General features: G+C 40.6%; 1 protein-coding gene across 7 annotated transcripts in view; it reads right to left on the reverse strand.

The window, feature by feature from the left end:
• ADAMTS6 (ADAM metallopeptidase with thrombospondin type 1 motif 6) overlaps positions 1-15965 on the reverse strand; it is a 241066-nt gene that overhangs the window by 126335 nt on the left and 98766 nt on the right. For all 7 annotated transcript variants that reach the window (XM_061619209.1, XM_061619173.1, XM_061619218.1 and 4 more), the window contains 2 exons: positions 15638-15743; positions 4372-4518 (listed from right to left, as the gene is read on the reverse strand). In XM_061619209.1, coding sequence (XP_061475193.1) covers positions 4372-4518; positions 15638-15743 — 253 coding nt within the window. The remainder of the gene's footprint in view (positions 1-4371; positions 4519-15637; positions 15744-15965) is intronic.

The raw sequence follows: 15965 nt of genomic DNA on the forward strand, positions 1-15965 counted from the left end.
CCAGAACAGGGGATGGATATTACGCATCTATCCCTTGTTCCCCTAAACTGGTGTGGCCTGCCACCCGCACCTTTCCAGGATCTGCCGCCTAGCCTTTTAATATAATGGCTCCCCATCCCCCCCACGGTAACCCCCTCCGGTCTGCACATGCCCGCTCCTTATCCGGCAGTCAGGCAGGCCGTTCACTCCTAAAACTGCGATCCTCTGGGTGGAAGACGTGATGTTCAAAGGAGTCCCACTAAAACAAGGGTCCCAGTCTGTCTTCTTAACCGTAGACCTGATTAAATAGGGTTGTTTTTACTGTGGGCTCATCCAGACGACTGCAAAATGTGTGACACGCCCGGTATGTGTGTTCATTATTTTTCGGTCGTCCAAATGACGTCTGGTGCTGTTACGCATTTTCACGGGTTAAATCCGCTCCTTGCAATACTGGCAAAAATGCGATTTGCTGTTTAAAATCGGGAATCATCCGCTGTGCCTTCAGGAGTTAGGATGCAATACCGCGGACTTTACAGCTGATGGGCGGTTTTTGGGCGTTTCCCCTTGCCCCTTCTCCTCATTCCAGCCAATCATGTATCTGCACTTTTGTGCATGTGCGAGAATAAGCCCGGGAAAATTGAACCAATCATCGCAATGGTGGGGTGTTGGGGGGGATCTGCAACTACTGTGCAGATGCATTTTATTTTTTGCCAGCCTGCAAACTGGGCGGCCGCTCTGGGTGAGATATGCAATGTACAGCAAGCGAGAAAGGGGGGGGGTCAGTTTCAGCCTGCCTCCGGAAAGCTTTGTCAATTTCGTTCTCCCTGGGAAGGAAAGGGAGAAGGAGGGGGGGTGACACATTTCTTGCTTTTTTTGAGAAATAAGTACAATTGCCAACGTGTGTATCTCCTTAAATATCAATAGAGGCAGAAAAACATACATTTGTTTAAGTGTAATATCGCAAATGCAAACAAGAAAAGGGCATCTGGTTGGTTTCAAGCCTGCTCCAGAAAGCTTTGTCAATTTCATTCTCTGTGGGAAGGAAAGGGAGAATACAAACAAGGCAGGCGTGAAACCGACCAGCAGCCTTTCCTTCCAAGGCCAGAACTCCTTTACAGCCATATTGTGCTTCATTGCAAAGAGGGAGAGGAGCATACGTAATTTTTTTGCTGACCAATTGGTTGATAGGGGGAGGTTTCAGAGGCGGAGCTTGGAAAAAGCGAAAAGAATGTAGGGGTCTTACCGCTATGTGTGCGGGTGCAAAAAAGCGTTTTTTTTAATTGGGAAAGAGCGAACTAAAAGGCAAAGTGAGGACTATCAGATGACAAACAGAATATGGAAACCGTGGATTATCCCGCTCCATTTGGATAAGCCCTGTCTTAAATTTTACAGAGCATTTTAAGCCAAAAATGCCAGTCTTTCAACACCCAGAGAGAGAGAGAGAGAGAGTCTAGCACTCTTCATACATTCAGTTGAGATTTAAACTAAAGAGGCATCATATCATGAAGCTAAACCTTCAAAATGAAACACCTTATCTGGGCACCTATGCTGGAATAACTAATGGCTGTAGCTCAAAATTACATAAAGTGTGATGTAACTATGGGATGTTCTGAATGGTTATTAAATTCCAAATAATCCTCTTTACAACATTATGAATGCAAGTATGAATAGTTTCCAAACTATGTATCATATGCAAAATAAATCCATCATAAACTGAAACTAGCTATTAAAGTAATCTAAGATTGCTACCATAATTCTTTCAAGTGAGACATTTTAGTAGGGAAGCAGGAAAAGACTGGTAAACTGAGCTCAAGCAGGCTTATTGGGATCAGGATCATATTAATCCAGATCAGTGGTGACTCACTTGTGGCCCTCCGGATGGTGTCTGACTCCAATACCCAGCAGCATATCCTATGGTAAGGGATTATGGGAACTGCAGTCCTAAAAGATCTGGAGGTTTGCCACGCCTGGTCTAAACTGAGTACAGTTGTAGGCAGAATTACATAAATTAACTTTCCACAAAGCCAAAAATATTTGCTTATTAATCCAACATAAAGGCATTCTAGGTCAGTACAGTCCAATGTATATGCATATGTGAAGATAGTTATTAGTTGACTGAAAGTTGGTACATGTATGAGGTATCCCCACCACAATCTTTTGGGGAAAATTTAGAGCTGCTGCTAGGTTTGTAGCTGGGCCGGCTAGCAGTTTGCATTATTATTATTATTATTATTATTATTATTATTATTATTATTATTATTATTATTATTATTACCACCCAGCCTTCACCCAAAGGTCTCAGGGCAGGTTACAACAATTTAAAAATACAGCATAAAAAAATTTAAGAACAACCTAAAATCACAAAATAGGGTGGGGCCAAAAATATATATGTCTCAGGTGTCAAAGGCCAGGTGGGGAGGGAGTTCTACAACAGGCCCCGCCACAGAGAATGTCCTCTCCCAGGTCACCCCCCCAGCTTCTGAGGAACCACCATTTGTGTTTGCCAATGCCTCCAAGCAGGGACGTACACACAGTGTTCCAATTTCTGTGACAGAGGCAGCCTCAAAAAGATGGGTTCAAGTCTCACCTCTAACATGAATTCATTGTCATCTTAGAGAAATTGCTGTCTCTCTGCCTGAGCTCCCTGACAGTAAAATGCCAGTGATCTACTCCACTGGGTTACCACAAGAATTAACACAATAAAAACTGTTAAAATGTTTCACAAATTAAAAATATTATATCAATTATAATTATAAATAAAATGAGGAGCTGTGATACAGCTAAAAGAGGAAAAATCTGAACAACAAGAGTGAATGCACTCATAACCATAAACAATCAAAAAACATTGAATCTGTCTGTTTGTGGAATATATTGCTGTCAATATTATTTGGCTTAGAGGTGGATGAAAATAGCCTCTAATGGTGTGACCTACTATGAGCCAAATTATCAATTCTAGTATTTATTTATAGTACATATACAATTTGACTAGACAATGACCTTGTACATCACTGGGACAGCAGATTGCAAACAAGTCATAAGGACGATATCAATACTGTCATATCCTCATTACTTAGAGAAAATAATCGTAACAAGGACCAGGAAAGTGCAGCGTAGCAGATTCTCCTCCAGACCTGAAGCCCTACCAGCTCATGGGGCAGAGGGTGGGGCTTTTCTATTTTTGCCATATCAGCTCCAGGCTGGCATAATTAAGAGACACAAGGACTAAACAAACCCCTTTAGGGATCCATGGGGCTTTGGATCCAGCAGATCAAAAGCTGCCAGTGCCTCACCCTGAAATGCTGTTTCAAAACTCTCTACTGGCTATTGCAGTAGAGCCCCCAATCAGCAGCACTCCTCTCTACCAATTAAGTTAGACAGAGAGGTAACTGCACATCATCCTAACCCAACCACCTTGAGCCATCAACACTGGTGGAGGTGGGATAGGATTGCTGTTACTTAAGTAAGTCTAACAGGATACTATTGGATACTATTTTACCTGTCATAGAAAAATATGAATGATATGCTATAATTAACTACATGTTAGCTGAATGAATAATAAAGTATAAATGCCCAAGAAATTTCTACTTGTTTTTCATTTCCAACTATTGTTTTTAAATTATACTAGGTTTCTTGAAGCTTATAATGCAATTGGTAATTTTTTATCACTGCTCTCAAGATTAATATAAGGTTTAAAACAACAATGCCTTTTCAAGTGAACAAGTCAAATTCTAATCCTAAAGTTAGTGGCCATGTACAGATAAATTTCATCTAGAACTTTTCTGATCTCCACTCAATGTCTATTGTATTAAACAACCAGTGTACAAGAAACTATGGCAAGAGAGACACAGATGTGATGAAAAGTGGTGTACACATTTTAAAAATATAAAGATAATATATTCTTGCTCCAGTACAAAAAACAATTATATTAAGTACGATAGACAAACCCATACATCTGAAATAGCTAATCACACAACACCCACCCACCCCAAAATACCAGGCTTTTTTGTCGAGTAAGACCCACTAAATTTAATAAGACTTATTTCTGAGTAGACATGTTAGGATTGCTCTGTTAGATAGCAGCCAATAACCTGGTTAAGACTGTACCAAGTCCTTGCCTGTAAGCAAGGCATCCCTTCTTTCCCCTTTATTCCAATTTCTGCTCCCTGTAAGAGCTAATCAGCACTGTCAAACTTGACAGTGATAATCATCTCTTTGTTGGGGGAAATCCCCATATACAGCAGTATATACACAATCCACAGCTATCTGCAAACGTTTCTGGACTAGATCTCATGGGTGCATATTTTCTTTATCATTGTACAATCACTCCAGCATTGTATGCTGGAGTGTGAATTTTATTCAAGAATCTATCATCTCTCTTTAGAGACTACTTACTCTAAAAAACTGGTGATATAATCCCTGCTGCAGGCTGACCATGAGAAGGGGTTGGTGTTTGCTGTAATGTGAGCTGCCATAAGTTTTGCTGCTTCATGACCTTTGGTCCCACAAGAATTTCCAATTCCATCATGGTTCATACCAAAACTGTCCAAAAGAATAAGGAAGGGGAGGGGGAAGAGTCCATTATTTTTAATTGGAACAGACAACCATTTTAACATTATAACTTTTTCAGGGACTTAAAGTAATATTGAAAATTGTACTCAGTGGACAGGAATTAAACAATGGGATATATATACTTGGTCTAAAAACAATTAGCATAGAAGTTTAGGTTTGAAGTCTTATACAATCATAACATAGTGTTACTATTTGTAGCTTTATTTCATAAAAGTTCATTCTAAGCATTTTACTAAATTCAGTAAGCCTCATAATGTAGTTGGATAGAACGGAATTCAAGGAATATAAAATAGTCACTGGTAGTTCCTGTGATTAGTAAAAGGAAGACATTAAAGAAGGTTCTATGTTATCAGCTCAAATGACAACTCAGACTAACATATCGGTTATCTAACTCTTAGTGTGAAATTTACAGACCACAAGAGAGCTCCAGCATCCTTCAAGTAAACAGGACCACAATAGTTTAAGTAATTTCTTCTTCTAATCATTTGTCTCTTGTTCTAACTGCTAAACCTCAGAAACATGGTCATTAAGCATTTTTGCTAGCTATATCTATTATGCTGCCATAAAGATTAGGATTTGTTACTAAAACATCATCTCAAACCATAGTTTGCACTATCCATGGTTTAGAACCCAAACCATAGTTTGATATTACAAATATACAACAGTAATTTGGAGCAGTAGCACAACAAATTTAAACCGTAGTTTAAAGATGTCTGATTTTGGTTTCAACTTCTGTTTTCTGTTCAGCACTAAGCACTTCACGAATCTACAAATTCACAAATGTTCATGGTGAAACAACCTCTGGAGGCAGACGGATGGCTGTAATGATGGTTTGTCAAGTCACACATGACACCAAACTACAGTTAAGAACACAGGACACTGTCTTCTACTAGGTCAGACCACTGATCTATCTTGCCTAGTTATATCTACTCCTGGAATGGAGCCCTCCAGATGTTGCTGGACAACAACGTACAGCAGCCTTGATGATTGGTCATGCTGGCTGGAGCTGATGGGAGTTGTAGTCCAACAACATCTGGAGGACCACAGGTTTCCTATCCTTGATCCAATCTGTCTGGCAGTGATTGTCCAAGATCTCAGGCAGGGGTCTTCTCCAGCCTTGCTATCTGACATTCTTAAAGTAGAGACACCAGGGACTGAATTTGGAACCTTCTGCATGCAAAGCATGTGCTCTGCCACTGAACTATGGTCTCTCCCCAAGGTTATGTGACTTTACATGATTGCCAAAACACTGGAATTCAATTCAAACAGATATATAAGCATTCATATGAAATACAAACATGCCTGGCCCAAATGTTTGACACCACTCCCTCTTTTTTTCTTGGGCAACTTGCTTCTCTATCCAAGATGCATCAGGTATGCATGTGTGGTAAGAACTACTCTCAGACAATTGAATTCAGTGCCTGCAATCTGGCAGAATCCCTGAAGCTTGCATGCATTGTATTTCTTCTTCATATCTGGTCATGGAACTGAAACAGCCTTGGTCGCTCTGGTGGATGATATGAGGAAGGCGTTGGATAGGGGAGAACATACCTTCCTCGTCCTCCTAGATCTCTCAGCAGCTTTTGATACTGTTGACCACGGTATCCTGTTAAATCGCCTAGAGGGATTGGGAATAGGGGGCACTGTCTTACAGTGGTTCCGTTCCTATCTCTCAGGTAGGTTCCAACGGGTGGCAGTGGGGGATGAGGTTTCAGACCCTTGGCCCCTTAATTGTGGAGTGCCACAGGGTCCTATCTCCCCCATGCTATTCAATATCTATGTGAAGCCGCTGGGAGCTATCATCAGGAGTTTTGGGCTGCAGTGTCATCAATATGCCGATGACACTCAGCTCTATCTCTCCTTTAAGTCCTCACCAGAGTTGGCTGTGGAAACCATGTCCAAGTGCCTGGAGTCCGTAAGTGGATGGATGGGCGAGAACATACTGAGGCTTAACCCTGATAAGACCGAGGTGTTGCTTGTGGGTGACAGGAGAAGGTTGGGAAACATCGAACTGGTCCTAAATGGGGTAAGATTGCCCCTGAAGGACCAGGTCCGCAGCCTAGGGGTCATTCTTGACTCCCAGCTGTCCATGGAGGCTCAGGTGACAGCAGTGAGCCAGGCAGCTTGGTATCAATTACATCTGATACAGAGGCTACGACCCTACCTTCCTGTACATCTGCTCCCACAGGTGATACATGCCCTGGTCTCCTCTCGCTTGGACTACTGTAATGCGCTCTATGTGGGGTTACCCTTGAAAACAGTCCGGAAACTGCAGCTGGTACAGAATGCGGTGGCACGCTTGATTAAGCATAGCCGTCGCCGAGATCACATTACTCCAGTGTTAGTAGATCTACACTGGTTACCAGTTGTTTACCGGGCTCAATTCAAGGTGTTGGTGCTGACCTTTAAAACCCTAAACGGTTTCGGCCCAGTTTATCTGCAGGACCGCCTCCAGTATCATCAATTAGGCCGCCTCACTAGATCAGCCACACAGGACCTCCTCTCGGTCCCACCAGTCAAAGCAGCCAGACTGGTGCGGACCAGGGAGAGGGCGTTCTCAGTGGTGGCCCCCACCCTCTGGAATTCTCTCCCTTATGACCTCCGACATGCTTCCTCCCTGACGTGTTTCCGCTGAGCTTTAAAGACCTGGCTCTTCAGGCAGGCCTATAATTTTAGGGTGGATTAGCTTTCTGTTGTATTAATTGATGTTTTATATCATATATATTGTATATTGTAAATTGTTTTTGTATCGTATATCGTATATTGTATTTTAACCGTTGTTGTAAGTCGCCTAGAGTGTCCGAATAGTCAGACAGATAGGCGACTAACAAATAAAATTTATTATTATTTTATTATTATTATATCTGCACATTGCACCAATGATCTATAAATTTGTTTGTTAAAATCAGAGAAGTCTAAAATGTAATTTGGTGTCTTAATGAAGGGAACTGCTAACACAAAACTGAAACAAACAACTGAGTTCATGCACAAGTCTTGCAGGCATTGTTTCTGGTATTTCAGCTAAAATATCTGCTGGTCTACAACACAGATGTCTGAGAAATATTGTAAATCTGTTCTAGAGATCTAATGGCAATACTGGACTGCTGAACTATAAGTCAATTAATTACAATTATTATAACCAGCTTTTCAAGAAGCAGAACCTCTGAAGGCGGCTTATGGTTACTACTACTTGGAAAATTCTTCTTATATACTGTTTTGATTACCCTATATTAATGCTCTATGTTATATGCTGCTCTGAGAGCTTTTCTGGTGAAAGAGTGGGATATAAATGCCTTAAATAAACAAACACACACACAAATATTGGTTTCTTTATTTCTAAGAAACCAGGAGAACTTCTCACATGTTTGTGGAATAGGACTCCTTCCCAAGTCACATGGGAAGAACCCATGTTATGACTCCTCTCCACAACATTATTGCTGCAGTTTCAAGTAAGCATGGCACTGGCATGAAAAAGAGCAGGCATGGAGACAAGTCCAAGCCTGTTAATGTATATTTGAGTTGTAGGAAAGAGTTGCAATGTAATGGCTCCTATAATGCAAACGTTAAGATGAGAAATGGGATCCGTAGGTAATTTATATTCTTAATTGTGCTATAGGAAAGACAATAAAAATCATAAGAAGCTGTAATGGTCCATATGGAAAAATCCTAAACCTAGAGTAGACCAATACCTTTATTAGGTCCAGCCAAAATGTTACAAGTAATGAGCAATCTTTAGAGTTCTTCAAAACTCTTAATCAGGCTGGATGTGAACTAAAATTGGAGTTAGGGGAGAAAAAGTGGGCCATGTTAAAGCTATGAAGTCAGCTGTTGTAAAGGTCTTAAGATAGTATGCTACTGTTTGTTGGGAACATTCAAATATTTGTTATTTTCTTGATGACTTAACTTGACCACTGTCCAGGACAGTGTCCTTAGTATGGTGCCACCAATGAAGCCTCAACACCCCCACTTCCCAGCCGCCATGCAGGCACAAACATGCCGTTATTCTTTTACTGCCACTGCAGCAGCAACATCTTTAATTGTCCTCCAGAAGATATTTTAGCAGTTGGTGGACAATGGTACTGCTTTTGAATGGCAGCCAAACTTAGCTCCCATCTATAGTGGCCAGTTGCCATAATAATTTAGTCAATAAGTAATTCCCTGGCCTACACATAGATGAAATCTATAGATTTATAGAGCTATAGATTTCATAGAGCTATAGCTGGGTTTTATAGATTTGCTAGGGTCTTAGGCTGAGATATTGCCCTTTGGGTATATTATGAGGGGAAGTGGCCACTGAGGATGAAAGCCAAGCTTCACTCCCATTCAAAAGTGGCATTGCCCGCTGCTAAAACGGTCATCCTGGGGCATAGGGGAGGTGCTGAGTGATTATGTGAGGGGCCCTTTCAGGGGGCCAGTTCCTCATGAGGGGTCCTTCAGAGCCCCTAGGACCCTTTGTTAGTGTTTGATCTGGCTAACTGCTTGCACCTGGCCTGTCACTGCGTGCTGCACAACTGGAACTTCGGTCACTTAGAATACTTTTTCCCTAGGAAAAATTAAAATAATATAATTATTTTCAATGAAGATAAACTTGAGCTTCAAGTTGTGCTTGAGATTCTCACTTCCTTTCAGGAAGGTTCTGAAAGAAAAGTCAATACCACAAAATGATGGAATAGCAGGAAGAAAATACTCATTAGATAACTAGCTCATATATGTGGCTGGCAAAGTTAAAGTGTAAATGTCAGGCAGGAAAATTGGAAGGGCAGATTGAGAGGAACCATATGTGGAAGGATTTGGTAACAGGTTCTATGACAGAAGCATCTACTTTGGGGAAACATTAAAGATTTTAAAATCTTGATAACTGTTGGTTCAACAGAAAAGAATCACAAAACAGCTGGGGTAATACCTTTTTCGATGGGGCTGCAACTGATGATCAAACTACACTAAACGGTCCTTATGAAAGTATACACTCATTTATTCTGCAATAAGAGATTTCATTCATGTTCAAAAAAAGTAACTGACCTATTCAAAAAAAATATTTCCTCTTGTGGGGAGCTATTAAATTCTTCTAATTTAAGTTATCAGAGATTCCCCAGAATTTCTACCATCTAAGATATTTTTTTTAAAAAATCAGACTACCATGGGCATCTTTAAGTCATCAGTATTGAATTACATTAAAGATGAAGACTTTCTAAAATGTGTATATTTACTCAAGCAGAAGTACTGATTTACTGTCGATAAACATTATTAGAATTCTTCACTTATTCAATAAAGGAGTGCAGAAAGCAGGGCTGTGGAGTCGGAGTCGTGGAGTCAGAGTCGGAAGTAATTTTGGGTGGAGTCGGAAGTAATTTTGGGTGGAGTCGGAGTCGGAAGCAATTTTGGGTGGAGTTGGAGTCAGTAGAAATGTACTGACTCCGACTTCAAAATAAAATTAATATTTAATATTAATATTAATTTATTAATATTAATACATTAATATACATTTGCCATTTATGAAGGAGTCAGAGTCGGAGTCAGACAGTAGAAAAATTAATATACGCTTGCCATTTATGAAGGAGTTGGAGTCGGACAGTAGAAAAATAGAGGAGTCCGAGCTGGAGTCAGACAGTAGAAAAATAGAGGAGTTGGAGTCGGAGTCGAAGGTTTGACATACCGACTCCACAGCCCTGGTAGAAAGGAGAGAAACAATGAAAAGGGGGGGAAATAGCCAACCAGCCAACAGAACATGCAGATGACAACCTCCTCTTTATCTGCAGCAGAAAAATAAATGTACCTCACTATGAGAGAAATGTATTCACAGCTGGCAACACAAACTACTAATATATACCACTAATAATTGCTAATAACAATTCAGATGCTGAGTTATGACAGCTATGTAGACAAAATTGCAAGAGAGAGGTATCAGAATGCTTGAGGGATTTACAAGGTTTGCAGAATTAGAAAACCCAAGGAGACAGAAAATCAATAAATCCCCAAACAACCCATTTTCAGTGGCCACATAATTTCCATCTCATTCACCAAGAAACTTCGCCATCCCGGGATGATCTATGAGGGCCTGTACCTTGCACTGGACCAGCAGGACTGATTGGGGCTGCTGTTCATGTATCAACCAGCTGACCAAGCTAGTGGAGGTAGTCTCAAATGTGGTGTTGTTGGAGAACCCCAGGACACTGCTTCTGGAAGATTTCAATATCCACACCAAGGCTACTTTGACTGGACCAGCTTGGGACTTCATAGCCACCATGACAATCACAAGGCTGTCTCAAATTGTCACTGGCAAACGCATAGGGCAGAGCACACCCTTGATTTGGTATTGTGGTTTGGGTGTGAGGGGTGGTCTGGATATGGGTGTGTTTGAATTAGCTCCATTGTCATGGTTGGATCATTATCTGGTGAAGTTTGATCTTACAGTGCCAGTTCACCCCTGCAGAGATGGGAGATCCTTTAGGGAGGTTTATGTAATCTGAGGGATTTCTGAATGCTTGGGGAGATTTTCCAGGAGCCAGAACTGACAATCGCATAGACGCCTTGGTTATGCTATAGAATGGTAGGTGCACCAAGCTGTCAACAAGATTGGCTTCTGAGTGCCCCCTCCGACACTCTGGAGCCCAGAGGGTTCCCTAGTATTCCAAGGAGCTCTGAGCTATCAAATGAGCTGTTTCAAGATGGCTTAATCAAGCTAGTTGGGGGAAGGGTGTCAGGAAGTGGTTACCACAGTTTTGCCCAAGGGGGGGATGGCTGATGTAGCAGTAGTGCGGCAGGCTAAAAAAGCCTTCCCTGGACCCTGAGATACTCAACAACTATTGCCTGGTCACAACTACCAATTTATTTATTTATTTATTGAATTTCTTAGTTGCCCATCTGGCTGGCTATCCAGCCACTCTGGGCAACATACAAAATAGGCATACAAATATAATAGACATTAAAAATCTGAAAACAATGATGATAAAATCTAGCCCACCCCAAAAGCCTGCCTGAAGAGCCAGGTCTTCATGGCTCAGTGGAAACTCATTATACAGGGGTCATGGCAGAGATCATTTGGGAGGGAGTTCCACAGGGTGGAGGCCACAATTGAAAAAGCCCTCTCTCTAGTCCTCACCAGTCTGGCTGTTTTGACTGACGGGATAGAGAGAAGTTCTTTTGAGGCTGATCTTGTTGGGCAGCATAGCTGATGATGCTGGAGGTGCTCATTTTGGGGGTAAGGTGCTTAAGACAGTGGTGGCAGTCTGGCTGCAGACACTCTTGGTGGAAACTGATTATGTTGACCCTTTTCAGTCTAGGTTTAAGTCCAGTTTTGAGACAGAATGGGCCTTGGTTGCCCTGATGGACAACCTTTGTTGGGAGAGGGATAGTGGAAGTGCAACTCTGTTGCTCTTGCTTGCACTCTCAGTGGCCTTCAATACTGCTGACCACAATATCTTCCTGTACTCTCTCTCTGAGTTGGAACTGGTAGCATTGTGTCACAGTGGTTCCACTCCTACTTATGGGGCCAAGTGCAGAGAATAGTGTTGTGATATGATGTGTCTGTCCCCTAGCAGTTCTGCTGTGGGCACTGAAGGGCAGTATTTTCTCCCCAGAGCTGTATATGAAGCCATGAAAGCAGTCATTAGGAGATATGGGGAAAGATGTTATCAGTACACTGATGACACTCAGCTCTATTTCTCTGATGTCTGAATCAGAAGAGGCTGTGACTATTTTGAACTTGGGCCTGGATGCAGTGATGGACCGGATGATGGCCAACAAAATTAGACTGAATCATGGTAAGACACTCTGTGGGTGAGCGGTTCCCAGGACCATAAGTTCAGCAATTTGCCAATTCTGGATGAGGTTCCACTCCTTCTGAAGGAACAGGTACATAGTTTAGGGGTGCTCCTAGACTCACCTTTGTTACAGGAGAGCCAGGTAATATCCTTCCTCAGAAGCACCTATTATCAGCTTAGGTTGGTACATCAATTACAACCTTTCCTGGGCAGGGACAGTTGGCCATCATTATTCATGCACTGGTTACCTCACAACTGTAATGTGCTCTTTGTGGGATTTCCCTTGAGACTGGTCTGGGTGTAGCACCAGGTTGCTAAATAGAGCATCTGGATGTGCATATATTAGCACCTATGCTGAGAGAAGTAAATTAGCTGCCTAATAAGTTACCAGGCCATGTTCAAGGTCTTGTTGCTAACACATAAAACTCTAAGTTCCTTGGGACCAGGTTACCATGGGACCTCCAGTCCCTGTATAGACCTGTCTAAGATCACTTACATTATCTGGGGAACTTTTACCTATGACAGCATACGCCAAAGGATATCACAAGGTTGTGACCAAGAAAAAACATTTTATATTATTGCTCCTGCACTCTGGAATGCCATTCCCTCTGCTATACATAAAACATAGTCCATAAATTCATTCAGATGTCTTGCAAAGACTCTTTGCCCAGGCTTTCCCTAATTCATAAGATTGGATCCTGTTATTACTGAATTTCTGTTTTTATGATTTTTTAAATGTCTGTATCTCTGTTTTTATGATATTTAATTGTTTTTATGTTGTATTTTTGTATACTATTTACATTTTTAAATCTTAAGCATTAGTAATGCTTATAAATAAATAAATTATAAATAATTAAATAATACTGAGCTTCTGCTTGTGGGGTGACCCAGAAATTGGGGGAGAAAGGTAAAATGGAATGGTGTACCCTGAAAGAAGGCATGGCTGACCGGCTAGAAAACTGAACAATAGCACTCCATATGTCAACATTTTGTTGCAAGTCCCATTTGTAATCTGTGAATGTAGATACAGAATTGGATACTCTTTTCACATTAAATGTACTGTTACACATTATAAGCACTTACAAAATATATAGTTGCTATGTATTACATTCACAAAATGAATTTCAGAGATTTTAGCTAATTATTTATAGGAGGGGTGGCTAGTCTGTGACTCTCCAGATGTTGTTGGACTCCAACTCCAAAAAGCTCCAACCAGCATGGCCAACAGTCAGGAATGATGGGCACTATCTGGAGGACTGCAGGTTAGCCACCCCTGATGTATAGCTTCAGATATAAGGCTTATAACAGAAGAGCAATATATGGTATCATTAGGAGCCACCCATTAGGAAGCAACCCAAGTGAGCCTGATATTGGCTAATGCTAGGTTAGTAGATAAAAGAACATCTATCTACCATGTCTTGACCTCAGAGGAACCTGCCAACCTGATTTTTAATACTGAAGTTGAATGCATAGATATAACAATAAATGATAAATGATAGCTTTGTTGTGATGAGGACCAGAAGGCATGAGTCTCAGATTCGCATGCTGCCTCATCTAAGTACAAGGGGAGAAGTTTAAAACTTCTATTTCTTGATAAAGACCGAACACAGTTGAAACAGATTTTTAACAGTACTCCACTGTAGTTTCAGGGCACTGATACATGTATTTGTTATGATTATCTATTGTATGCATAGTATATTGTTAAAATGAGAATTTAGTATATACATAAGAAGAACCTGCTGGATCAGGCCACTGGCCCATCTAGATTAGCATCGTATTCTCACAGTGGCCAACCAGATGTTTATGGGAAACCTACATGCAGGACCTAAGCACAAGAGCACTCTCCTCTCCCGCAGTTTCCAGCAACTAGTATTTGGAAGCTTACCACCTCCGACTACAGAGGCAGAGCATAGCCATCGTGGCTAGTAGCCACTGATAGCCTTATCCCCCATGAATCTGTCTAATCCTCTTTTAAAGCCATTTTATATGTATTTGGGCCTTGCTGATGGTTGAACTGTTTTGTGGAAACTCTTATTGTGTTAAGAACTTTGTAAATGAAGTATGAGCTTTTAGTTGTACTCCCTATAAAATGGTATAAAAGAACAAGGAAATATAAACCCAACCTACACAAATAGGTAGCAATACAGAATTGGGTTTGGGTATCCAGATATAAAAAATAATGATACCAAAGTTAATAAAATAACTAAATAAAAATGTCCAAATTTAATCTTGAACAATTAGTAATACAGTGAAAATAGTAACAAATAAAATCGTCTAAAAGCTAATATATCATAATGTCAACTAATCTAGGTATTTCACTATCTAAGTATTTGTATGTCACATTTGGCTAGTCACAACATTGTTGGCTATATTAGTTGACATGCTTTTAGCTTTTATTTTTCCTGTATTGTTTTATACATATATACTAATTGTGCAAGATAAAAGTTGGACATTTTTATTTATTTTATTAACTTTTGTATCAATATTTTTTTATATCTGGATACCCAAACTCAATTCGCTATTGCTATCTCCCTATAAATGGTGCCATTAGTTGCATCTGTTTTATTATTGTTGTTGTGTTATGGCTAGTTGATTGCTCATGAACTGGGCTCCTGCTGGGAGGAAGGGCGGGATATAAATTAAGTAATAAATAAATAAATAAATAAATAAATAAATAAATAAATAAATAAAAGTTCATACTTCACTTACAAAGGCCAGTGTAAACAGGTACATCAGAAATGTAACAGTGTTGATACCAGACACATTTCTATGAGGAGTTCACTAGTTTTAGGGCTGTCACAGAGAGGGCCCTGTCATGAGCCACTCCCCACCCCCCGACCTCTGAGGGCAGCAGCACTACCAACAAGATCTTTTCTATTGATCTCAGACCCAAACTGGCACATATGGAAGGAAGAACTTCAAATATTTGGAGCCCAAGTTGTTTAGGTTAATGTAAGCACCTTGATTTAGGCTCAGAAACAAATATGCAACTGGTGCAGATGCTTCAAGATAGATGTAGTTTGAGTTGTTACAGTCATACCAGACATTCCGGTTGCCACATTCTGCACCAGATGAACCTCCAGACCATCTTCAAAAGCAGCCCACATAAAGTGCATTGCAATACCCTATTGGCATATCTCATCTTGAGTATTTACTGTATGTGCTAAAGCAATAAATCTTTTGTTAAGTGATTGTTAAATTGTTAGTGAACAGGGAAAAATTAAGTGAATCATTAGGATAATTTTATGTATAGAAGAAGCAGTAAGTATGAGAGAATGAAGAAATAGATCATTAAAGTAAGATTTATAAAGATTTAAAAATGTACTCACTTGTGACCAATCTCATGTGCAATGGTAAAAGCAGAACCTAAGCCGATATCTTCATTAATGCTACAGCTCCTTTCAGGCTCACACATTCCAGCAACAGAGGCCAAGCCTGAACAAACAAAAGGAGACACAAAGGGTCATGCCAAGGTGTTTCAATCTTAAAAGCCCTAGTTATAAATGCCTGGATTCTTTTTAATAACCTCCATGCATAGAAGCAGCAGTTGGCAAAAGGTTAACTTTCTAGTCGTTGCAAAATCACTGGGGGGAATTTCACTTTGCCGGCTAGACATTATTATTTTTTGAACTGCAGTCACTGCTGGAAAATGTCTAG

The sequence above is a fragment of the Rhineura floridana genome, chromosome 1, assembly GCF_030035675.1.
Source record: "Rhineura floridana isolate rRhiFlo1 chromosome 1, rRhiFlo1.hap2, whole genome shotgun sequence".
Lineage (NCBI taxonomy): Eukaryota > Metazoa > Chordata > Lepidosauria > Squamata > Rhineuridae > Rhineura > Rhineura floridana.